The sequence below is a fragment of the Scatophagus argus genome, chromosome 15, assembly GCF_020382885.2.
Source record: "Scatophagus argus isolate fScaArg1 chromosome 15, fScaArg1.pri, whole genome shotgun sequence".
In the NCBI taxonomy this organism is placed as follows: Eukaryota; Metazoa; Chordata; class Actinopteri; family Scatophagidae; genus Scatophagus; species Scatophagus argus.
In genome coordinates, this window is record NC_058507.1 from 22914535 (window position 1) to 22941338 (window position 26804).

General features: G+C 41.5%; 1 protein-coding gene across 2 annotated transcripts in view; it reads right to left on the bottom strand.

Moving 5' to 3' along the window:
* The window catches only part of setd3 (SET domain containing 3, actin histidine methyltransferase), a 37180-nt gene extending 22109 nt beyond the window's left edge, over nt 1-15071 (bottom strand). The window contains exons 1-6 of one of the 2 annotated variants that reach the window (XM_046413954.1): nt 14725-15071; nt 5783-5897; nt 3278-3370; nt 2961-3145; nt 2639-2711; nt 1713-1969 (exon numbers count right to left, since the gene is read on the bottom strand). In XM_046413954.1, coding sequence (XP_046269910.1) covers nt 1713-1969; nt 2639-2711; nt 2961-3145; nt 3278-3370; nt 5783-5885 — 711 coding nt within the window. In that variant the 5' untranslated portion in view covers nt 5886-5897; nt 14725-15071. The remainder of the gene's footprint in view (nt 1-1712; nt 1970-2638; nt 2712-2960; nt 3146-3277; nt 3371-5782; nt 5898-14724) is intronic. The other variant, XM_046413955.1, reaches the window with a different exon arrangement.
* Between the last annotated feature and the right edge of the window lie 11733 nt (nt 15072-26804).

Below are 26804 nucleotides of genomic sequence, written 5' to 3' on the forward strand. Positions count from 1 at the left end.
GTCTCATTTGCACTATTCCTTCATTTGCACAATTCTGCAATACTGCTGTAAATATTGTTGCCATCTGGTCCCTGTTCATTGGTTATATCTTGTTATTCTGGTTGTTTTTATATTTATATAGTGTTGTTTTTATATTTATAGCATTAGTATTTTTAGGTTATTGGGCTTATACCAGGACCAGGGACACTAATTTCGTTCCACCTCATGTTTCTACATCTGTGAAATGACAATAAAGCTCCTTCAATCCTTGAGGTTCAGTGCTTGTTTAACAAAGGGTTGTAAAACTCTTCTGGGACTACATGCAGGCATCTCTATTGTTTAATCTCAGCACATGGCATGAGATCCCAACACCAGACACACCTGTTTATGGGTTGTTTGCCAAGGGTTAGGCTAGGCACCTTACTTCCATTAAGGAGAAAGCTCAATGTTTCAGCATACCAAGACATTTTGGACAATGCAATGCCTCCAACTTGGTGCAGGTCCTTTCCCATTCCAGCATGACTGTGCCCCAGTGCGCAAAGCAAGGTACATAAAGATATGGTACGTTGAGTTTGATGTGGAAGAACTGACTGGCATGGACCCCTGACCTCAACCTCATCGAACACCTTTGGGATAAACTTGAATGGACATTGCGAGCCAGGCCATTTCACCCGACACCAGTGCCTGACCTCACTAGTGCTCTACTGCAGGAATGGGCAAAAATTTCCACTGAAACAAAATTTCGAAGAAGAATTTCAATGTATGTAAAAATATACTGATAGTAAAGTTTGAAGTTTGTATACTTTTTGCAAATTTATATATTTTTTTCAACTCCTTTGCACCTCATTGCTGTCCTTCAGCTACTGGGGCAATGCAAAGTTCTCCACTGTGGGACAAATAAAGAAAATCTTATTCTTAATGAGCTAATTAATTACACATGCCACCTCAAGATTTTTGCTGTGCTATAATTGAAGAGTTATTAAGTTAGCTAGTAAGATTACTGTGTAGAGGAGGTGTGGTTAAGTTAATGTGCTTCAGTATACAACACTGTGTAAAGTTTTAAGTTATCGTCTTTAGTGGGGAGGAAATGTTAGCAATGTATGGACACCACGTGCATGGTACCCTTGCTTACTGTAAGGTGTCACCAAAATTCTTTATGTGAACTGTTAAACTATCCTATGTGAATTTGATTACTTGTGAAGTGAAGAGTAATATTTTCATTTCTACCCATCACTGGTAAAATGCTATTATCTGATAGTTGTGCACCTATTCCTTGTTTACAGACTGTTGGTAATACTGAATATTGAGACTGCGGGAAAACATTACAGTTCTATGAACAATTACGTCTTCTCATTATTCCTGTATCCCGACTGATACACCATCTTTTTGGCTGTTAACACCTAAAAGAACTAGCCCTAGCTAACTTCCTAATCATCTCACTAACAGTCAGTGCTTTTGTCTACATAGCGTACATTTTTGCTCAACACTAAGCTTTTCTTGCTTGGACAAGTCAAAATGACTGCTGTGAAAAGCATCTACTGTACTCAAAACATCACATGCAGTGGAATTAACTGATTATGGTTGACTGCTCTTTCTCTATTTTGTCTGCACGTTTTTGGCCTTCCATATGAATGCTCACCTAACAAAGGCACATTTTCACTGTGTTCTCTGCAAGAGTCTGAATTTATAGTATGCATGTGTATTATGTGAGTGTATTCAGTGTATCTGCCTACCTGTATGAGTTTGTAGAAGTAAGCGTATTGGCGTGCAGTGTTTTTATATTGGTTCAGAACATCCTGCATTGCCTGCGTGCCCAGAAGCAACTGCACCTCCTCCTGCTGGTAGAACAGCGGTGTGTCGTACTCCTGAGGTAGACTGCGGATGTACGGCAACCAGAATGAAACAGGGTTGGCTCGCTCACACAGCAGGTGAAAGGCCAGAGTCACGTTGCCCATGGCTTGTAGGATCCTGTCCTGGCTGTACAGAGGACCTGAGACATGGAGTATATAGTTAGAGGACAGGAGGAGTACAGCACAAAAAAAATTTGAGCAGACTGATACTGTTGTCATTTAGCTTGAAATCTGTTTAGTGAAACTGAAGAAATATTCTACTAACAGCCCCCAGGCGATGATTTGGCAATTTGCAAGTGATATTTGTAGATGTCTAGGTTAAAATTTTCTACAGAATATTTCCACATGCGATTAGGACAGTCTTCACATTGACATATTCATTTAAATGCTGTACCCCATTTTCCCCAGGGATCAATGAAGTATTCAAATTCTGTGCATTTCTGTTTGCCAATGAGCACAAAATTTCCCTGCAGCTTCAAACCATTTCCATCTGCTTTCACGTCTCCATTGTAGATATTCAGTCTATAATGGAGACGTGAAAGCATGAATGAATGAATAAAATCACTTTGTTGCTACTCTGAGGAAAACAAAGTGATCCAGTTGCCTTTGTCACAGCAGCGTTAACAATAGTACCACTTGGTACTAGTTGAATTAGACTCCAGTTAGCTACCTCCTTTTCCACTGTAGATGCTACTTTATGGTTGTTTTGGCAACTGTAAATGTTCCTATTTGCTCCTGGACCTCCTGGCACCATTTCCCCATGAAGGCCAGATAGTTTAATGTTACTGTTAATCATCTGAAGTCCTTACCCAGTACAGAGTTCTGGGCCGACTCCACCGTCATTAGCATCTTTCTGGGAATCCATAGGAACAGCTCCTCTGCCTACACACACAAACACACACAAGTATTATTCAATGCAATCAAACTAACTTGTTCAGTCTCTGTCAATCTGCAACAACGGATGGCAGGAGCGCCTTTCATGTGTACAGGGGTGTCATTAAACTATTAATTGCTTTATAAGTCGCACTTTGAGGCTGTACTGCACTGGGAGTAAATTAAGTGACTTAAGTACTTCAGAAATTTCAAAGTACATTTCAATCCCAAAAGTGACCACCACTGAGTTGAGCCCACCTTAATTTCTCTGGTGGCCTGCAGGCCGTAGCCCTCAGATCCAAAGTTGGTCACTGTAAAGCTGTCACAGGATGCACCATTTTCCTGAGCCCAGGACATCAGGTCTGGGAAATAGTCCTCTCTGCTGCCCTCAAACACTACAGACATACCTAAACACATGCACATGTACATGTGTACACACACATCTGTGTCTTTTATTTCAAACACTAAATTAATCCTTAACTTTAAATAAAATGGAATTTAATATTGCTCACAACTTAATTTGTATCAGGGTATAAATTCAACAAAAAAGTGAGTGTGTATGGACATGTACTCACCTTTCTGTTTCTTGCGAACCTTATCTACCAAGCCTCTGATTTCGATGTACTCCTCCCACTCTTTACCAGCAGAGGGTGCTGCACTACTGCATTCTGGTGAAACACATGACAATAAAGACCTCAACTCTGTCAATTACATATAGCCAATCACACCTTAACTAAACCCTGACTATACATGACTCATTTACACGAAATCTTATGGTGCACAAACTTGCACAATGCACTTCTGGTGAAATTCTGACATGGGCAATATAACATCAGCGGTAAGGTCTTTGAATGATGAATGGTAAATAACAAGTGGTTGAATTTATATAGTACTTTTATCAAAAGCAATCTGGCATGCAAATGTGACATGTCTAGAAAACACAGCAATGGAAAAATATTAATAATAAATAATATTAAATAACAAAGAATGTTGTAAAAAAGTATTGAAAGTGATTAAATGAGTTATGGCTGATTTTGAAGTCAGCAGAGAAGTATAAGGGCCAGAATATAAGAAAGAATTTTAAAATAATCATAAAAAACTGTCTCTAAATCTCTAATCTGCTGTAAGAATTATTATACATTTATTGATAATTAACAGTTAAAATACAACAAGGTGAAAACACTTTCCTTTCAAAAATACCAGGGTTCTAGAAATGGAAATGCCAGAAAAAAGGAGCCCTAAAACAATTGGAAAAACTTTTTTGCACAAATTTCAGGTTGTTCTTTTTTGGTTGTTTTTCAAATTCCAGACATTTTTACTCAGTTTTTATGCACAAACTGAGAATGGACATGGAAACAGGTGGACAGAAACGCTTGAAAATACAATGAAATAATCCAGGCAGACTGGTTTGACTAAAAGATGTATTAGTTTGAAGGTTTACCAGATGCCAAAAACCTTAATCTTATATTGTAATTCCATGAAAAAGGTTGTCACAACACAAGATCAGTTTATTCAACAACAAATAAACAGCCAAACTACCCCTTACACATTACAAAGCGATACAAACATCACTGTATCACTAGTGATATTAGCACTATATTGACATGTATGTTTTAGTGAAAAATTTCCCAACATGCTGTCTTCACTTACAGACTGTTTTTGGAGTACAGAACAGCTTCATCACATAGAGCAACAACAATTTTCTGAAGCAAAAAAAAAAAAAAATCAAAACCAATAAGCTTGAGGTGGTCTGATAAGTCTATTTGTATGTAATTTCACTGAGATGCAAAAAGAAAGGTGACATTCCATGTCCCCATAGCGAGAGTTTTTGTCCAGGGTTTGGGTCGCCCAAGCCACATTGCACCGACCCCTTCTGAACCCCCGCCCCCGCAGGTGGGGGCCTATGGGAGGGTGGGCCCACATTGCCTATTGGGGCTGTGCCCAGCAGGGTCCTGTAGGCAGGGACCCGGGTATCAGGTGCTCACCTGCGAGCCCCAACCCCAGGCCTGGCTCCAGGGTGAGGCCCCGGTAACAACAATCCATGCGAGATAGACAAATCTGTCTATGAGGGAAGAACACTAACCCAGACACACACAGACCCAGTGACCTCTCACCTCAAGGTGTGAGTGATGTCACGTAAATAATCCAGTCGCACCAAACCAATCCTGAAGGATTAGCAACTGTTCTTTTCCAGATACAAACAGATCAGATTCCTTCCTATGTGTCTCCCTCTGTTCCCCTGTATTATTTAGTTATGGTTAAAAAAATGTTATATCATTTTAGAAATGCTTCAAGAAAGTTCTTAGGTACAGATGGGAAAACTGACGTATTGACTGTTCTGTTTTGTTTGGTGAATTAATGTTACAAGCGCTTCTACTGGTTCCCATTAAATTTCACATAAACTGTCGACATAATGAGTGAGTATAGTTTGCAAGTGCTTGTCATCACGCATGTTCTCCCTGTGCCTGCATGGGTTTTCTCCGGGTACTCCAGCTTCCTCCCACAAACCCAAAAACATGCAAATTAGGTTAACTGGCTACTCTACATTGCCCCTAGGTGTGAGTGTGTGCCTGTCTGTCTTTGTGTGTCAGCCCTGCGATCGACTGGCAACCAGTCCAGGGTGTACCCTGTATCTCGCCTACAGTCAGCTGGGATAGGCTCCAGTCCCCCCGCAACCCTGACAGATAAGCAGTATAAAAAATGGATGGATGGAGACCGATCTCTCTCTCATCATGCTACACACAAAGATATTAATTACAGTTACAGTAACTTACAGAACTTTTCCTTCTAATCAGTCAGACAGCAGTTTAAATGTGTGCAGCAAATAAGGTCATATAGATTCAGGTATCTTTACAATAGCAGAATAAAATTTTCCTAAAATAAATGTCAAACTGGTCTTCCCTCAAATTTCCACGTTTCATATATTCTAGGTCTCAGCATACCTTTAAAACAAATACTGTGTAATCCTTCTTTCATGTGAGTTACCATCTAAACAGCTACCATTACTACTCTGTTGTTACTTCTCCCAACATTCAAACTGAGGGGGTGAATTGGGTGTATTAGTTCAAGGATAAACGTACTCTGCAAGAGTTCAGAGATGAGGTTCATTATCTCCTTGGGGGAAACCAGGGCACTGGATCCTGAGCCCGACTTCTGGATCTTCACTCGACTCTTCTTTCCCATGTTGCGGGATGACTGAAGAGACAAGCCATCAAACTGTTAGCATTTCAATCAATGAAGGTCTCTGAAATTCAAACAACTAAAACAAAAAGGTTGAAGAAGACATTCATTTTCTAAGGCCATTTATAAGCAAGGTTTCTTCATTGTTCACCACACTACACACAGAACAGACAGATAAGCAAGCTTAAATTAGTGGAAAATGAGGATAAAAGTTGAAATTTTGTTCAAGTCAAACAGAAAAGTAAACACAGCATCTTACTTTTTAACAACATAAATTGCCGCTTAAAGGCATAATATTGCAGCAATTGTAGGTTGTTGTTTGAAAACACGATTCTGGAGAAAGGTTTATTGGTTGGTATTGAGTCTGAATTCCAGGTCATCAAATCACCACCAACCCAAACCAACAGTATTTGAAGACCTGGAAAATAATCTATCGTATCAAATTTGCAAAAGAAACATACCAAATGCAGCAGAATAATAAGAAAATGAGAAAACACAGAAACAGCAAGGTCCCTGCAAATACACCACCAGATACTTCTAGTGGGCCATCAGTGATGACTGAGAGGGATTACACTACCCATCAAAAGGTTGGACACACCTTCTCCTTCAGCGGATTTTTCTGTACTTTTTTACTTTCTTTTCTTTATTATTTTCAACATTGTACATTAATACTGAAGACATCCAACCTATTAAAGAACATGGAATTATATCGGCAAAAAAGTGTTAAACAACCCAGAATATGTTTCATATGTTAGATAGAAGTAGCCACATTTAACTTTGATGACAGCTTTGCACACTCGTGGCATTCTCTTATCAGATTCACAAGATACTCACCTGGAATGGTTTTCAATTAACAGGTGTGCCTCACCACAAGTTAACTTGTGCCATTCCTTGCCTTTTTAAAGTGCTTTTGACCATCAGCTAGTCCTATTAGTGTTACTACAACTGCTGTACAAATCTATATTGTAGTAAGAAACACTCAGTTAAGTAAAGAGCTGCTCCCCCCCTCCATTATCTGGCTGATGTGCCCTTAAGCAAGGCACTTAACCCCCAATTTGCTCTGCGGGTGATTGAGGCAGCCCACCGCTCCTGTGTGTGTTTCACTGCATGTAATTTGCCGGGTGTTACATGTGTGTTCAACTAAGGTTGGGTTAAATGCAAATACATACTGCCAATAAAGCTGATTCTTCTTCTTCTTCTAAAGAGAACAGACAGTCCATCATTACTTTAAGAAACGAAGATTGGTGAATCCCAAAAATCTCAAGAACTTTGAATGTATCCCCAAGTATAGTCGTCAAAAACATCAAAAGCTATAATGAAACTGGCTCTCATGAGGACCATCCCAGACAAAGAAGACCAAGAGCTATCTATGCTGCAGAGGATAAGTTTATTAGAATTTCCCGCCTTAGAAACAGTCAATTTACAACACCTCAGATTAGAGCATACATAGATGCTTGGACCAGAGAGTGCAGTAATACCAGCCAACAAGTACTCGAGACCTCTGGGAACTCCTTCAAAATTGATGGAAAACCATTCCAGGTGACTGCAACTTCAACTTCCAGTTGAGTGGCCACTGGCACGGCTTGCTGCCACCACTCACTGGTAACTTTTAATCCATTGTCCACCATCCATCTACCTACACTCTCACCAAATACTGCTGGGGAGCTCAACATACGGGCAATAATAATCTTTCTCTCACCAGAGACTTCTCATTGAGCCTTGAGAGTTGCTGCTACACTGCTACACATCACCTCTCCTCAACCAAACCAAAACGTCTCATCTCTTTTAAGAATATTAAGGACATTAATCTTGATACCCTCTCTTCTACTATTGACAATACTCTGATTCCGGACTATCTATCCACCCCAAATGAACTGATTGCTCAATACAATAACTGTCAAAAAAGTATTCTCAACTCTCTTGCTCCAGTGAAAACATACCGTTTCCTTCCTTCATACTGCACCCTGGTTTACCCCTAAACTTCCGGTCAGTGAAAGCCAAAGGTCAACAACCTGAGTGACTCTACAGAAAAACTAGTCTCACTATTCAAAAAGAAATGCATAAAACCCATATACAACATTATCTTGCTCATACCAAATCCAACTACTACAGCCTAATCTGCTCCAGTGAAGGTAACACCAAGACACTGTTTTCACTACTAAACAAACATTTTGTTTCTAAAATACTTGAAAGAGAGGTCACAAGTTATCAGTTAATCAGTTAACTGATCACCTACACAGGAACACTCTGTTTGAAGTGTTGCAGTCTGGTTTCACAGTACAGAAACAGCACTGGTTAAAGTTACAAATGACCTCCTCATGGCATTAGACCGCAGACTTGTCTCCATACTCGTCCTACTGGATTTGCCTTTGACACTGTAGATCACAGTATTTTATTACATAGATTAGAACATGAGACTAGGATCACAGGGGTAGCACTAGGCTAGTTTAAATCATATATCAGATAGATTTCACTTTGTTCATGTTAATGATGTTTCCTCTTCACATTTAAGGGTGAATCTCTGTGTTCCACAGGGTTCAGTGCTCAGGCCCATCCTGTTCACCTTATACATTCTCCCTCTAGGAAATATTATTCAGAAACATGGCATAAACTTTCATTGTTATGCTGATACCCAGCTATACTTATCCTGAAAAAACTGCACCATTAGCCAGACCCAAACCTCTCAGAACAAGAATAGCTGATAATATTCTCTCTCTGGATGGCATTACTTTGGCCTCCAGTACAACAGTGAGGAACCTTGGCGTTATCTTCCATCAGGATGTGTCATTTATCCATCATATTAAACAGATCTCTAAAACCGCCTTCTTTCACCTCCGTCATATTGTTAAGATTAGGAGCATCCTCACACTTCGTCCCCAGACGCCCTGGTGGACCACTCTCACCAGGGTATCACATGCACCCCTCCCCCAACAGTCACTTCAACGATGACCTTCACGGGTGAGCAGGTGAGAAGACAGCTGCAGAGACTCCATGCAGGCAAAGCTGTCCTTATCCTTCATATTAAACTGATCTCTAAGACCCCCTTCTTTCACCTCCGTAATATTGCTAATATTAAGAGCATCTTCTTTCAGAGTGATGCTCAAAAACCTGTCCATGCTTTTACTTCTAGGCTGGACTACTGCAACTCATTATTATCAGGATGTCCAAATTACTCTATTAATAGCCTGCAGCTGATCCAGAATGCAGCAGCTAGAATTTTGACAGAAATCAGCAAAAGGGATCATATCTCCCCCATCTTAGCTTCTCTTCACTGGCTTCTGGTCAGAATAAACCTTAAAATTCTCCTACTTAGGCACCCCTACTGTGGAACCAGTTTCCAATCTGGGTTCGACAGCCAGACACCACGTCCACTATAAAAGACCAGACTTAAAACCTTCCTGTTTAGTAAAGCGTATTTAGCCTCAAACAAAGTGTGTAGGGCCGGTAGGCATAGTCACAGTTGCTTCTAGACAGCCACAGGTAGAATAGGGCTGACAAACTTGCCTTTAATCTCAATCATAGCTACGCTGCTATAGGCCTATGCTGCTGGGGGACACAAACATGATCCACCGAGCAGTTCCCCATGTCCTCAACATCTCCACCATTTCTACTCCCCCACCTCCTCTCCTCAGGTCAACATATGATCCATTATTTTATGTCACTGTGTGTCCAGTTCTCCTCATAGTTTTGTGTCTCTCCCTCCCTTTCTTGTGAGTCGCATCCTGCTCAATGTTTCTTCCTGTTTAAAGGGAGTTTTTCCTTGCCACTGTCTGCTTGCTCGGGGTTTCAGGCTCTGGGATTCTGTAAAGCATCTAGAGACAATTTTGATTGTAAAAGGGGCTATATTAAAAAAATTGAATTGAATTGAATTCAAAGACTACAATAATCTCCACCCCATCTCCAACTTAACTTTCATTTCCAAAATACTTGACACTGAAATTTCCTACAATTACACAGAGATAAAACAGAAATTCTCCCCAATGGCATTAAATCTACATTATCCAAAGTTGACAGTTTTACCCTCACAATCGACAGCTCCTCAGTTTCCCCCTCCTCTGAAGCTCACTATCATTTCAATCTCACATAAATAAGATTTCCCAGTCTGCATATTTCCATCTATGCAAAATGAATCGTCTTCGTCCCTCCCTCACCAAACACACCAGTTCTATCCTTGTCACATCCCGTACTGACTATTGCAATTCCCTCCTCTTTGGTCTCCCTCACAAATCCCTCTATAAGATTCAACTGGTCCATAACTCAGCTGCTTGTATCATCACCAAAACTCCCTCATTCCACCACATCACTGACATACTTCAGCGACTCCATTGGCTCCTGGTTAAATTCAGAACAGAACTCAAAATCCTCCTGTTTACATTCAAGGCCATCGTCTGATCTCCTCCACATTGTCACCTCATCCTGCTCCTTCAGATCCTCTTCCTCCATCCACCCACCTCAGCACCAAATTTGAAACTCACTCCCTCCAGACATCCATAACATTGACTCTCTCCCTCAGTTCATATCCAGACTCAAAACTCACCTCTTTAAAATAGCATACTCCATCTAAACACGCTGTCCCCCTTTTACACAGTGTGCTGCTCTTATCTGTTGTCTTTGTATTTGCTATCTTTGTAAAGTGTCCTTGAGTTTTGAGAAAGGTACTTATAAATAAAATGTATTATTCCTATTCAGTTTTTCCCTTACAATTGTTTTAGGGGGGCGGGGCGCCCCAAGAATGCAGGCCAGAAGTTGCAGGAGGCTGCCTCGTACAGGTGAGGGGAGGCCGTAGCAGGGATGGGGGCAGTGGTATTCAGCGAAATCCTTATCATTAAAAACAAAAAAAATAATTTTGCTTAGGTTATACTATACAGCACTTATTATAACAAAATGAACAGGGAAACACTGCTATTCTTATTATCACTGTTATTATTATTATTACCTCATGAGGTTGACTGAGAGAATGCCAAGAGTGTGCAAAGCTGTCATCAAAACAAAAGGTGGCTATTTTGAAGAATCAAAAATATAAAACACATTCTGGGTTATTTAGCAAGTTTTACTGCATAATTCCATATTTGTTCTGCTATAATTTCAATGTCTTTAATATCAATATACAATGCTGAAAACAATAAAAATAAAGAAAAACCACTGAATAAGAAAGTGTGTCCAAACTTTTGACTGGTAGTGCATTTTTGAGATAATTTAACACATGGGTCCGTTCTTTGAAAAATGCACAGAAGGATAATGAAACATTTCAAAATCTGTAACAATTTGCATTGTCGTGTGAAAAAACCTTTTCTATATTTCTGATTACTTAGCAATCCTCACATAGCAATTGCTGTGATTGAATTTGACAGATGTTTACTTTTAGCAAACCCTGCATTGCAAACTTGACCAAACCAAAACAGGTTCAGTTCAGTTCAATGGTGTGAAAATATTTTAACATCCCAATAATATCCACTGTTTTTCAAGGGATTAACAGTTAAAAAAAACAGTTTAAAATCAATTCAAATGTTCACAAATTAATTCAGATTCCCATTTGGAACATTGCGTTGTGTTTGTGTTGATGAAGGGGTACTTGACTTCATCAGACCAGGTACATCTCACAAAAAACATTGAGAGCCACTGCCATAGATCTCCTGGTACAAGAATAAGAATAAGAAAACCTTTATTGTCCCACAAAGGGGAAATTGCAGCGTTACAACAACAGGAGCAGCACTGGAATAAGAGTTACAGAAAAGAAAATATAATAAATATAAAAACAAACATAAACATAAAATAGCATCTACCAATCTGCAACTCAACTACAAAGCTCTGTATAAATAATAATGTCTTATACAGTGAGTGACTAACAGTAAGTGACTAAAAGTCTTGCACGTGGTGACTGTAGATGGATGACAGAGCAAACAGTGTTCGTTGTAGAGCCTGACAGCAACAGGAAGGAAAGATCTGTGGAATCTCTCCCTCACACAGTGAGGGTGAATCAGTCTGTTACTGAAGCAGTTCTCCAGACAGGGTATCCTGTAGGGGGTGAGACTCACGGTCCAGCATAAATGTTAGTTTAGCCAGGACTCTTTTGTCCCCCACCTCCTGCACTGAGTCCAGAGGACAGCCCAGGACCAAGTTGGACTTCTTGATGATCTTGTCCAGCTTCTTCCTCTGTCTGGTGTGATGCTGCTGTTCCAGCAGACCACACCATATATGACAGCAGATGCCACAACAGAATCATAGAAGGTCTTCAGGAGTGAACCCCTCACTCCAAAAGACTGCAGTCTCCTCAGGGGGTAGAGCCTGCTTTGGCCTTTCCGGCACAGTGCGTCCGTGTTGTGAGTTTAGTCCAGTTTGTGATTTAGGTGAACACCCAGGTACTTGTAAGCATCCACTCGCTCAATGTCTGTTCCCTGAACGTTCACCGGGGCAAGGGCGGTAGACTGGCGTCTGCAGAAGTTCATCACCATCTTCTTGGTCTTCCCCACGTTGATATGGAGGTGGTTATGCTGACACCAGTCCACAAAGTCCTGTGTCAGTCCCCTGTACTCCACGTTGTCATCGGTGATGAAGTCGACAAGCAGAGAGTCATCCGAGAACTTCTGCAAGTATAGAGGGTGAAGAGACAGGGCGCCAGGACTGTGCCCTGGGGTGCCCCCACACTGCAGGTACGGAGGTCAGACACAGGGTCCCGGGCTCTCACAAACTGGAGCTGGTTTGTGAGATAGTCCAGGATCCACTCCACCACGTCAGCCTACCTTTTGTCTCTAATTGGTCATTAAACTTATAAAGGTGTGGCCTGATATCCGTAACGGGCCATAATTCTTCAATGCAAAATAGGATTTCAACCAAAGTTTGGGAATATTGTACATACAGTTACACTGTATGTGTGTTACATTTCATATAATTCTAACATAAAATTCATATCAAACAGGTGGCACTCCAGTAACATTAAAACCTGAATTTAATTCTGATGACCTGGATGAAATGAAAGAACAAACAGGTTCTCTGTGACCATGTGCATGACACATTTAAGCTTGTGTCAGCAGCAACAAAAAGCTCTCAACAACATTTTCTTCAGGAAATGCTTAGTGTAGTTAAAACATCTCTACAGAATTTAACTGGCAGTAGTAGTAGCAGTAGTAGTAGTAGTAGTGTTGGCCTATGGCATTCACACCTGCAAAATGACATATTTAAATAGACTAAGTGTCAATGTCCATTTTAATTTCCTACAGGCCTTAGCACAAGTAATTTTGAAATTCTCCCTGAGATCCCCCCCCCTCCAACTGGCCCTGATGTGCCCTTGAGCAAGGCACTTAATCCCCCCCACCCATTGCTCCCCAGGCACCTGACATGGCAACCCACTGCTCCTGTGTGTTTTACTGCATGTTGCATGTGTGTGTTCAATCAGTGATGAGTTAAATGCAGAGAAAGAATTTCAGCGTATGTAAAAAATATACTGACAAATAAATATTGAAGTTGAAGTACTCACACAAACACAGACCATTTCACAATCAGGGAAGGCAAAATCAGACTAGCAAGGTCCAATCAGGAAGGGACACTGGGTTTTTACGTCATCGTATCCAAAAAGTTTTCGAACGCCTCTGTAATCAAACGAATACGAAGCCGACAACATATCAAAATCGTTTAGTTTCAGGAGCTCAAAAACGGCGGTGTAGCGTGGAAGAGAAACGGAAACGTAACACAAGTGTTTCGGGTTCAAACGAAAACGGACTAGTACTCACACTAGCCCACATCTCTCTACCTCTCACCAACATTTACACACCAGACAGCTTGTCAGTGACATTCAGTCGCAGTTGTCACTATGGCCTATAAAAAAACTCTCCACATCGCCCAGTTCCTTATATACACTCTACCATGTGCAAACCAATAACATTCATTTAAAATCGTATTTGTGTCCATCTCATTAGATCCATTATTCATTCTCATTTCAGCTCCGTTTTAGATTCCACGAACGCTGTAGAAAAATATCTGGTTCGTTAGCTCGTCATTTCTCTTCTCCTTTCCTCCAGAATTCTCCAGTATGTTCACCAGCTTGTTGACGATTGATCTGGCAATTTTTTTGATTTGACGACCTGGTTATTTTGGAGCTTTTTCACTGACAAGATGAAAACAGATTTTGTGGGGCAGAAAGCAAAAGAATGAGCTAAAACGGCCTTCCAAAGCTGCTGCAAGAGCAATGAAATAAGATAAAGCCTTTTCCTTCACCTATTCGTTGGCTAATAAGACACGATTGAAAGCGTAGTTTGGCACGAATGCCCCACAAAATACCAATTTATACTACCTTTTGGGAAGTATTTAACATAGCTACATGCCAGCAAAGTGAACGCTGAAATCAATCAGTCTGAACAGTGATCATGTTCTATATCGAAGCTATCGCATGGTAGTGGCGAGTTTAACTTAATTCAAGAAATGGCACAAATGAGGTGCTAGTACGGTTTTATCTTCTAAGCTGACATCCTATTACGTGTTAGCTTCTCTGGTTATCTGTACTCTTTCCCACTAGGCCAGTGGTTCGGTTACGGACTTTGAAGAATCACGTCTGTTCGAACAGAGACGTAATTGTAACGGGGCTGGTTAACATTATTGTACAGGTCGCTCACGTACAATGGCTGCACTGACTAAACGTTGCCAGGCTAGCTGTTAGCTTCTAAGCTGTGAAGTGATAATGGATGAGCCTGAGTTTTAGACTCATCTGCATGACTGTCTGGATAATTTACTTTGCCTGCTAAAATAAAACAGCATCAACACCACGTACACGCATTCATAAGGTAACGCATCACCAAGTCAAAACTTAACTAAACCAAACCATAAGCATTTTTCTACAATTCAGTCTTACCTTTTATAAGTGACGGCCGTAGTTCCTCTGTTCGTGCACTGAAACTAATCTTGACTGTGTCGCGCGTGTGATTGGAGTAGTCGACAAAGACGTTCACATTGCACTTGATTCTAGCATTCTAATTGGTTGTTCCGGCCGCTGGGAATATGACAGCAACTAGTTGAAACTGCTGATCCGTTTGTTTTAAATAACGTCCCTCCCACTGCGCTTTGCAATTGGACGTTTACTTTTAGAAAGATTAAAAACAACCATAAATGGCAGTCTTAAAACTACAATGATTGGTTGAACGGCATGTCAATTATGAATGTAGCTCTCGTGAATTCCACAAGGCTTGTTCAAGATGAGCCAGATCTGCGCAGAATCGATCACTGGCCACGTCCGCACAATGCATGCCGGTTAGATTTCTGTCCGACTTGCTCTAACGTCACGCACGCGCGAGCAATGATAGTCCCGCGAGATCGGGGAGGCCAGTTGCTCTCCACCGACTGCAAGACCCAGGGCACGATGGGAAACGCCTGCATGTCGCCTGATCCAAGAGCTGATTGGTTTAGAAGTCAACTCAACAATATGAAGTTCTATACATACTTTTCTTTATTGTTGAACTGGAGAGATTTTGGTTTTATATGAATGAATTTGATGGTTGATTCAGAATATATGTTGGTGTGGCTCATTGTGACATTTAGCAGTCAGCAGTAGGGAGAGAATAAATACATTCATACTATAATCTACATACAATATGTCATAGTTGTATGCACAGGTCTGTATTACAGTTTTTCACAATTGTTAAAACACATTTTTTGAACCCTTCTGTCCTTTTCTCAGAATTCTAAACACAAAACGTTTTGCTCAAACTACATTCACAAAACCTCTGATTCTTCTTGCAAAATCATATCATAGACAGATAGATACTTTATTGATCCTGAGGTAAATTCATCACCTCAAAATAGTTTTACATGTGCTCAAAATCGAACAATGTTGTCAGATCTTGCACAACTCGGACAAAATAGAAAAACCTCTGAGCAGTCATTAAACAGTGGTCAAGGCATGTTGCTTATAGAGAAATGTTTATTGGTCACAATAAAGTATAGCATATGCATTTTGCATCTCCAAAAGTAAAGACAAAAATGATTTCACAACTCAGTGAATTTAGCATTTACTCTGCATTCAAACAAACTATAGTATAATAAATACTGTGGGAAAAAATATCATCCTGAAATTGTACAGCCTACGTTTAAAGGGCAAAGAAGGTTAAGATAGATGGAGGGTACGGTCAATGGTGGAAAGGCTCACACTATTGATTCCCTCGAAGTCTGTATGGTTCTGAATAATTTGTTGCTGTATTTCCCGTAGTGTAATGGCATTGTTTTGATGGACAATGTCAGCTATAATGGCCTCCTGCTGGGGTGTGAACATGGGTGTCCTCCCACCCCCGTATGGCAGTCTTGCAATTCTGCAAAAAGAGAATGTGCAAAATATATGTAATGTAATGTTCTGAAATATATATACAGTGTACAGTAGTACTTTAAACTTTCAATGATAAAACAGTACAGTAAAGTAGGCTGTACCTGTTCTCATGTCTGAATCTCCGGATTATGGTAGACACAGAGAATTGGCTGATGTTTGGCTGGACTCTTTGGCCTGCCTCTTTCATGGTCATGTCATGCACCCGTACATGTCTCCCTTAATTGGGAGATGGGTTACACATGTGAAATAATACTCAACATTCAAGTGGCCACAGTCACCAACTACTCGCACACACAAACAACACAAGAGCTCTACCGTAAATATTAGTCTTATGTTGCAGGCCTGAGCAATCCTTGGGAGCGGTGAGGCCTAAAACCAAAAAAAAAGAAAAAAAGGATGTATGTAAAAAAAAAAAAAAAAAAAAAGAGAGAAGAGAGAATGTGGTATACACAGAGTGAAGGCTAATGTGTCATGCTTGTGTCATTCTTCCCTTTCTTTCTTATTATTGTAACACCTGCACATAAAATGCTTTATTGCCAAAATAGAGACAATCAAGTCTGGCCAGAATTTTCAGCTCAACTGGTCTTGCCTAGAATGTTTTCAAGGTTTGTCTAGTCTCAATAGTAAATCTATTTGCAGTTATAAAATTAGACAGTGATTATTTGATTTATACAAAGATGGGAACTGATCCGAGTCTGGCGAGTCTTTCAAGGTAGGCTATATATATAACTACTACTACACTGGATAAATTTTTTGAACAGCAATCATCAACATAAAAAGGCCTGCTATAATTGGTTCAGATTTCACACGACAAAGCCTAATAAATGTCATCTTTTACTTTTTAAAAAGTTAAATGTCTTTTTAGTCTTTACTTTGTAAAATATGTATATAATACATAGTATAAAAGATATGTTCTTTCAGGCCCATTAGGTTCACGTTTAGTGCCATGCCTGGAGCTAATCATCAACCATATCATTGCTATATTACACTATATAGTAACTCAGAGGACCCGTTAACACCACTTGATTTAATACATGTGTAACCCACTTAAACCCAATGAAATAAGGTAAGGGCCCCTGAGTTCTTTCTAACTCATGAACTACAGTGAACTAAATTTATAGAAATCAAATACTCACTGTCTAGATTCCAAATATCACTCTTTACACTTTTTTAACACCAGTAAACATTTTAAACACTCAAAATAACTGGAAATGATCAGACCTGTTTAAACCAAAGAACAATAACTTTACTGGATTAATAAATTCATTTGAACAGTTCACAAATGCAATTGTATATCATTTCAAATAAGTGAAATAATACTCAACATTCAAGTGGCCACAGTCACCAACCACTCGCACACACAGACAACACAAGAGCTCTACCATAAATATTAGTCTTATGTTGCAGGCCTGAGCAATCCTTGGGAGCGGTGAGGCCTAAAACCAAATGGCCGTTTCACTCTACGAGCCAAATAAAAGAATATCAAAGTGTACCTTTTTCCTGAAGGTTGAATATTTAGTAGTTACTCCACAGGGAAACACAAGAAGGCTCTGGCATGCTCCAAGATGGCTGCCGGCAGCGCGGTCCCGTCTCCTGATCCTCTCTGTTCACCAACTCACGTACATGTCCCGGTCCAGCGAAATATCCGCAGCTCTCTTCCCACAGATGTACAGCTCCCCTCCTCGCAAACTCTCATGCTTCATGCCAAACACACGTGAAAGTCTTTTTTATCAAGCTGGGTTAGCTTAATTAAAGTTCAAAGATACGCTTAGCTAGCGCATGCTAATGACCGAAGCTAACAGCAATACTTCGCATCAAAATACTTAGCTGCTGGTCCGTTTTCGGGCTGAAAACTGTCCGTGTACACTTCAAAAGCTATAAAACAAATCTCTAGATCAGACTCTCGAGTAAACAGTCCTGAAATTAGTTTCTACCATCTGCAACTAGACACGTTCTCTTCTCCTCTCATTCGCTCACTTCCTTCTCTAGGTCAAGCTCAACAGCAAGTCTCATCACATCATCCAGGTCAACATGAGTCAAGCTAATACAAAGACAGGCCAGAAACAGTAACACACACACATTGCACTTCCGGTAGATTTCCAAAATAAAACAAAATACATCGACTGCAATGTACATTGTACAGCTTTTAACTGTTTAACTGCTGAAGGTCCTGGCCTGAAGAAGCCAACAGGACAACATCATCTGCAAAGAGCAGAGATGAAATCCTGTGGTTCCCAAACCAGACACCCTCCGGCCCCTGGCTGCGTCTAGAAATCCTGTCCATAAAAATAATGAACAGGACCGGTGACAAAGGGCAGCCCTGCCGGAGGCCAACATGCACTGGGAACAGGTCCAACTTGGTGCCGGCAATGCGGACCAAACTCCTGCTCCGAGAGTACAGAGACCGCACAGCCCTTAGCAAAGGACCCCGGACCCCATACTCCCAGAGCACCTTCCACAGGATGCCACGGGGAACATGGTCGAATGCCAGCCCCACAACATCCAGAGCCTTAAGGTACCCAGGACGAATCTCATCCACACCCGGTGCTCTGCCACTGAGGAGCTTCCCAACTACCTCAGTGACTTCAGCTTGGGTAATGTATGGATCCGCCTCAAGGTCCTCAGCCTCTGCTTCCATAACGGAAAACACAGTCAGCAGGATTGAGGAGATCCTCGAAGTATTCCTTCCACCTTCCGACAATAAAGAGCAGCATAACAACGCAACGCTTAGCACAGCACACGATAAACCAGAAATGACGGGAGTACGCTCATCTGAACACGTCAGAAACTATTCTGATGTTGTCTGATATCTTTTCAGTTAGACATTCGAGGCTTTTCTCCTGAATGTGTGGTCTGTCCACTGTTTTAAAAATGGCATTTCCATTTCTTCACATTCTTAAAGGAGGCAGTTTGACATTCACTTTTAGACTCAAACATCTGTTGGTCAAATGGGGTAAATATTTTAAATTTGCTTATATAATGTATCAGCTTATATTAATAATAATAGTAGTAATGTATTTTATTTATAGGTGCCTTTCTAGACAATCAAGGTCACCTTACGTCATTAATCATAAAAACAGACACAATATTAGAAACAATAACAAACAATAAAATGCAATTTCTTTTTTATGCAAAACAAACAAGAAATATACACAAAGAGATACACAGCCCAAGAAGGGTAGACACGTGGTAAGTACGAAGACCAAACAACAAATAATAATAAAAACAATGAGAAAACCCCCCCCCCCCCAAAAAACAACAACAACACCCTCATGCAGATAGTTAATCTGCATGAGGGTCACCCAGTGAGAGGATCGAGTATAACAGAGAGGGACTGGTCTTACCACTGAACATCAGAATCAAAATCGGAATCAGAATTCCTTTATTTATCCCCGAGGGGAAATTCTTTTTCGTACAGACATTGCACTTGCAGTTTTCCCGACCAAAAAAGAAAAGTGAAAGATACAAAAATATGATAAAAAAACCAAGATAAATAAATCTAAAAATGTAAAAATACAGGTGTGAAAACAATATATACAATTTTTTGCAATATTGCGGAGGTGAAAGAATGCAGTCTTTGAAATATTCGATATATGTGAGTTAAAGGACATGTCCTGGTCAAAAGTAGCTCCAAAATTCCTCACAGTGGAGCTTGAGGCAATGGCTAAGCCATCTAGCATTGCTATATCACTGAATAATTTGTTTCTAAGGTGTTCAGGGCCCAGAACAATAACTCAGTTATTGTTAATAACTAAGTTATAATAACTAAGTTTTGAATTCAGAAGTAAAAAATTGCAAGTCATCCAGGTTTTTATGTCTTTAAGACATGCCTGAAGTTTGACTAGCTGAGTTGTTTCATCTGGTTTCATTGACAGGTACAATTCTGTGTCAACTGCATAACAGTGAAAATGTATGGGGTGTTTCCTTATAATCTCACCAATGGCTAGCATATAAAGGGTGAATAGCATTGACCCAAGGACAGAACCTTGGGGAACTCCATGACTAACTTTTGTGAGTATGGATGATGTATCATTAACATGAACAAATTGAGATCGATCTGATAAATAAGACTGAATCCAGCTTAATGCAGGTCCTTTCATGACAATTAGGTATTTCAATCTGTGCAGTAAGATGGAATGGTCAATGGTGTCAAATGCAGCACTAAGGTCTAACAGTACAAGAACAGAGATAAGTCCCTTGTCTGATGCCAGGAGGAGGTCATTTGTGACTTTGACCAATGCTGTTTCTGTGCTATGATGAGCCCTAAAACCAGATTGAAAGTTCTCAAATAAGTTACTTATTACTATGAAGAAATCACATAGCTGATTGGCAACTGTTCTTTCAAGGATCTTGGAAAGAAATGGAAACTATTAGATATTGGTCTATATACATCTGGGTCACGTGTGTTTTTTAAGGAGAGATTTGACTACAGCTACTTTAAAGGACTGGGATACATAACCTGTTATTGATTGGACAGATTGATCATGTCTAATAGACAGGTGCTAAGTAAGGGTAAAACTTCTTTGAGTAGCTTAGTAGGGATGTGGTCAAAGAGGCATGCTATTGGCTTGGATGAATACAGTATATAAGTGAAAATAACTGATGACGGTCAATAGGAGAAAGACAGTCAAGATGATTATCTGGTTCTACTGTTGTTTCTAAGGTTGCAGTGTTTGGATGTTGATCGGTACCAGCTGAGATCAGTAGGTGTTGAATTTTGTCTGCAATGTTTAAAATCTTATCATTAGAAAAGGTTATAAAGTCATTGCTGCTGAGGGTCACAGGGATACAAGGCTCGATAGCACTATGGCTCTCTGTCAGCCTGGCTACAGTGCTGAAGAGAAACCTGGGATTATGTTTGTTATCCTCAATTAATTGATTGATTTTGTCCAGTTGACTTTATAGCCAGATAGGTGGGAGAATCGGTCTAAAATTTTAAAAAGCGCAGGAATAGATTGTTGTGGTTGTGCAATCAGCACTAGGACGTGCACTGTGTGTGATGATACGGATGGCTGAATTTTGGACCAGTTGTTTTGAAGAGGGTTAAACAGAAGGGAGTTACAATAGTCTAAACGGGAGGTGACGAGGCTGTGAACAAGAGTGGCAGTGGAGTGAGGGAAGGACGGAGACAGATGATGTTACGGAGATGGAATTAAGAGGACCAGACACTATTGATGTGGGAGGTGAAGGAGAGAATGCTGTCGAGGATGAAACCCAGACTCTTTACCTGAGGGGAGAGGGCGATGGAGGAGTCATCTATAGAATTAGAGAAGTTACAGGCTTTCTTTAATGTGGATTTTGTGCCTGTCAGAAGATCTTCTGTTTAATTGCTGTTTAATTTGAGGAAGTTTGAATGAGCCAGGTTTTTATTTCAAGTAGGCAATTGGTGAGGGAAGAAGATGAGAGTGTGGAGTTGGGTTTGGGTGAAAGGTGCAGTTGGGTGTTGTAAATATAATTTCAATTTCCTTGTGATCAACTACATGAGATGCCCCACATCCTGCTTTCCTTCCAAGATACCAGGTCCTTTTGTGTTTTAAATTATCATATCTTGACCTTTTAAACATCCCGCCTGTATGCTAAATGCTGCAGGATACCCCAGGTGTGAGTCACACCCCCGGGAGTCGATGTCAATACCGGCAGCTGATGGAAAAGTGTAAGAACACTCTGAGTAGAGGCGCCGACTTCTGCGGCACACAGAAGGGTGTGAAACATACCTTAGGCTCATTCCTCAGGTATAAATGTTTAGGTCATCCGCATAGCAGCGAAAGTGGATTTGATGTTTGCAGAAAATGTGACCAAGGGGGAGAAGGTAAATGATGAACAACGGGGAGCCAAGGACAGAGACCTGCAGGAGGAGAATGGATAGTGAACCGGAGTCAGCAGCAAGGAGGAGGTCATTAGTGATTTTGAGAGGTGCTGTTTCAGTGCTATGGAGGGGACGGAAACCAGACTGGAACTATTACACTGCTGCAACTATTTTCGGGGAGATTAGCTGTGAAAATCTAATGTGAACTACCTGCTCAGCAACTAATAGTAGAAAGACAAAGTTTGAAACAGCTTGGTAAGCATTTAGCAGCTCAAGGGTCAGATACTTTCCTCAGCAGATGGGGACCAAAAACAGACCTAAAAAACTGTGGTGTTTAATTAGTATCAAAATCCATGCACATAAAAGCACACGTGCACAAAATACGAGCACGCAGAACAGCAACTGTGAGCAGGAAACCATTCTTGCAAGAGTGCATTTCCACTCCTGTAAGTGAGCTTTTCTGTTCCACAAACACAGGGCTGTGATGAGTGCGTGCCTGACCCTCCCTACACACTTGGAACTGCATAACACCCACTCTCCTTGGTCACTTTGGCTTGATCACTGACACAGTCAATCTATCCGTGCCGTTGAAGGTGAGCCTAGTTATTTTGTCTCCTCTGAAAAGCGCATTTGAGGCGCAAACTCATGAGGAAGACTAAAACATTTTATCCTAACTAGGCTGAGAGTGGGGGAATGCAGTCGGAAGCAGTGCCTGTGGAGTAGTGGTAGTAATCCAGTTGTGAGACACGTAGGCCTTGGGGGTGGAGTGGTGCAACAGGAACCTTCTGTCTTTATCATGGTTCAGCTTCTGTTAGCCTTCAGTGGACACCAGGGAGCTAGTGCTAGTTTGTTGGTAGTAGTTACTTTTCTAGTTGATAGTTTAATCCACTCCAGTTCAATTAAAAAGTTCATATGTGACCTTACCCACACGTTTGCTGATTTCATATGGTCCATGCCACTTAGTCAACAACTTGCTTTCACTGGTTGGCAGCAGCAACAGTACCTTTTGGCCCGGATGAAAGACTCGCTCTCTGGCCTTCCGATCATACCACACTTTCTGGTTTCGTTGAGCCGACTCCATGTGTTCATGTGCCAGCACTGTCATCTCCTCCAGCCTCTCCCTCATTTTTACCACATATGCCACCACATTTTCTCCTTCGGACTTTGAATTCTCCCAGTAATCTCTCAGCAGGTCCAGCGGTCCTCTCACCTGGTGGCCATACAACAGTTCGATGCTTGTAGATGCTTGTGGGACCTCTCTGTAGGCAAACAGTAGGTACGGCAGCCAGCGGTCCCAGTCAGAACCTGTGTGAGACACAAACTTGCGCAACATATTTTTCAGTGTCTGGTTATAGCGTTCCACCAGCCCGTCCGTCTGGGGGTGGTAAGGGGTGGTCTTAATACCCTTCACTCCTAACACTTGGTTAAACCTGCTGCAACAGTTTGGACAAAAAATTAGTCCCACAGTCTGTCAAAATCTCCTTAGGTATGCCTACTCTAGAAAAAAGTTGTAAGAGGGACTCTGCTACTTGTCTAGCTTTAAAAGACCTGAGAGGGAAGGCTTCAGGGTAGCGTGTGGCATAGTCACAGATAACCAAAATGTAACGGTGGCCTGAGGAACTTTTCTCAAGCGGGCCTACAATATCCATGCCTATCCTCTCAAAAGGAGTGTCAATGATGGGCAAAGACTGCAATCGGGCACGATTCACACCTTTAGCAGAGGTTAGTTGGCAGATTTCACAGGAAGCACAGAACTGAGAGACTTGGGTGTACATCCCTGGCCAAACACACCGGTTTCCAATCCTATTCAAAGTTTTCTGGAAAGCCATGTGACCTGCCCATGGGATTGAATGACCCATCTCCATAACCTTCTGCCTGAACTGTTGCGGCAATGCTAAAGTCTCAGTTTTTCCCCTTCTCTGGTAGAGAAGACCCTGCTTCACTATGGAGGTGGCATCATCTAAACAGCTCGGGTTATTTTGCTGAACACCCTCCACCTCTGTCACCTTTTCAAACCACGGCTTTAGTGTGGCGTCCTGTTTTTGCAGTGAGCTCAGATCGGGGGGGAAATCAACCAGTTCAGGTGGTTTAGGAGAGCTTTGTGCTCCGTGTCCCAGTGAACCCTTTAGCTTCTCCCGCCTTCTTTGTGCTTTCGATTTGTGAGGTTTAACTGGCCCCACTTCCCAGTCTACCTCAAAGAAAGGCTACTCTCTGAGGCCTCCCTCTGTACTTTGTGCTCTGGTGGTAACATAACATGGTTTTACAGACCATGTGACTGAATCACTCAGCGGCTCACTGAAATCAGCGACTGAGCTCTGACCCTCATTACTGCTCCCATCAGGTTTACATATCGGCTGGGTCATAAGGTCATATAATGTGGGCACATCATTGCCTAGAACCACGGCATATGGCAATGTTGGAGCTAAGGCTACAGACAACAGAAAGGTCTGCCCTCCCACAGTCAGATAAACTTCCACTGTAGGATAAACATGCTCATCTCCATGAATACAGCTTATCCGTGATCTGTCTTCACTCCATTTTTCCCTGGGAACCAAACTGGACAAGACTACTGTCTGAAAACATGCAGAGTCGAGTAATGCTATCTCCCGTTGTCCATTGATCAGAACCGGGGCTGTACGGCCCGCGTCCTTCACTGCACCCACGGCGGCTGGTCTTGGAGCAGAACAAAGGAGAGATGGTTTAGTGTGGCTCAAAGCTGGACAAAATAGCTTCGTGTGACCTAAACCATCACAGAGGCTCGAGAGGGAGGCTTTTTAGTATGACTTGTGGTCTGGGGAATAAACTGCCTATCCCTTGAAAACGCTCTACCTCGTAGCTGACCAGACCCCTGTACGCCCCCAGAGGACTTACTTGCTTGGGTCTGGTGGTTCTCCCATCCAAAGGTAGCAGCTCGGCTTCCTTTTCTGGCTGATGTGAAGACCTCTGCCAGACGTGCAGCTTCCTCTGCTGTCTTGGGGTCGTGCTCTCTGATCCAGATCTCCAGCTCGGGATGGACCATCCTCAGGAACTGCTCAAGGATAATAGTTTCTGATAGTTCTTCAACTGTTGATCTCTCTGGCCTAACCCATTTGCTGAAAAGGTCTTTCAGACGCACATACAGCTCCCGTGGAGTTTCACCAGGCTCAATCTTGAGAGACCGGAAACGTCTACGGTAGGTATCAGGTGTAATTTCATATTTTGCCAGAATTGCTTCTTTAACTTTTTCATATTTGTCTGAGTCTTTCATGTCCATCAGAACATAAGCACTACGTGCCTTGCCAGTGAGCAATGGAACCAGACGCACAGCCCATCCATCTTTAGGCCAGCGACATACCTGGGCCATTCTCTCAAATGTCATCAGAAAATGCTCAATGTCATCATCTGGAGATAATGGCAGCAGTTTGGGATCCCTCTGTTGTCTCAGATTCCCACTTGTCTGGCTCATCATCTCATCTGGGTCCTCAAAATCCCCATCGTTGTTGACACCACCAATATGCTCATCCTCTCTTTGTGGACGGTCCCTAACATCTATAGTGTCCAGCTCTGTTCCTTGTTCTGCTCTCATCATAGTTACTTGCTGCTGTATTTGGGAGAATTGATGCTGCATGCTTTTCCACCGCTGTTCTTGCCGAGAGGACTCTCTCTCTCTTTGTTGGTCACTCTCTGCTTGTGCCTACATGAGCGATTTCACCAGACCTGCTAGCTCATCCAGCTTGTCTTCTGCTTTAGCATCTGTTATGGTGTATGGAGCACATGCTCCGCTTGGCCCCTCATCTGGTTCCTCTTGGCCATTTTTCTTCCCCTGCCTGGGCATCATGTGCTGTAACGTGGGCCCCAGCTTCTGACACCACTTGTAAGAAAGGCCACAATTACGGCTGGTTGGTACAGCAAAAAGAACACTCCATGGCAGGTTTAACGAGTGTCACAGATGTGGTTCTTTTATTCATTCAAATTGGCAAACAGCACAGAATCATTCAAGCAGCAGCACACCATGTTGTTAAAATGGCGCCTATATATAGTGTGTCTCAGCTAATGACCCTGGAAGATTCCATCCACGGGGATCCACTGCCAGTCAACATACGTAACCCACCATTTTTCTTTTATTTATACACATGCAAACATCTTTCGTAACATATACACATCCATTTACACCAACTATTACTAAAAACAAACACATCTAAATCACCTTACATTTGTTGTACTCCACTGCACACATATCCATCACCCCACTCCAATTCACACTTGGTTTTCCCCTGGAACTATAAAATCGGTGTCCGTTGCCTAGGGAAGCCTTTTGCCCACACACCCTGAAGACACAACAACTGGTGAGTACACAACACTTTTTGATCGTCTTAGTACACTCTTTGAGCAATCCTATACAGCTTAGCTTACTTTATTTCTAAACAATTTACACATATTAAATATACACATTTAATCCTCTGTCCCTCTCCTCTAGGTACAGCTGTGTGGCCCACACACCAGCCATGTCACCCAAGTCAATATCAGACCTGAGAAAAGGACAATGAATATACTGATAAATATTCAATACATAAGATAAATATATCCATATAAATGGGTAAACAAGCAATGTGTTAAAATGTATTGTGCAAATCTTCAATAAAGTGCCGTTGCTCTTAAAGTGTCTCTGCAGTTATTAAAGTGCATATGTGGTCATACCCAGTCAAAGTGCGTGGTGCTATATGTGCAAACCAGGTGACGATGTGTCCTTCGTCACATTCCCAGAGGACAATTCAGGTAGAGCATAAAAACGCAAATAAATGCAACCAATACAGCAACAACTAAAACACTA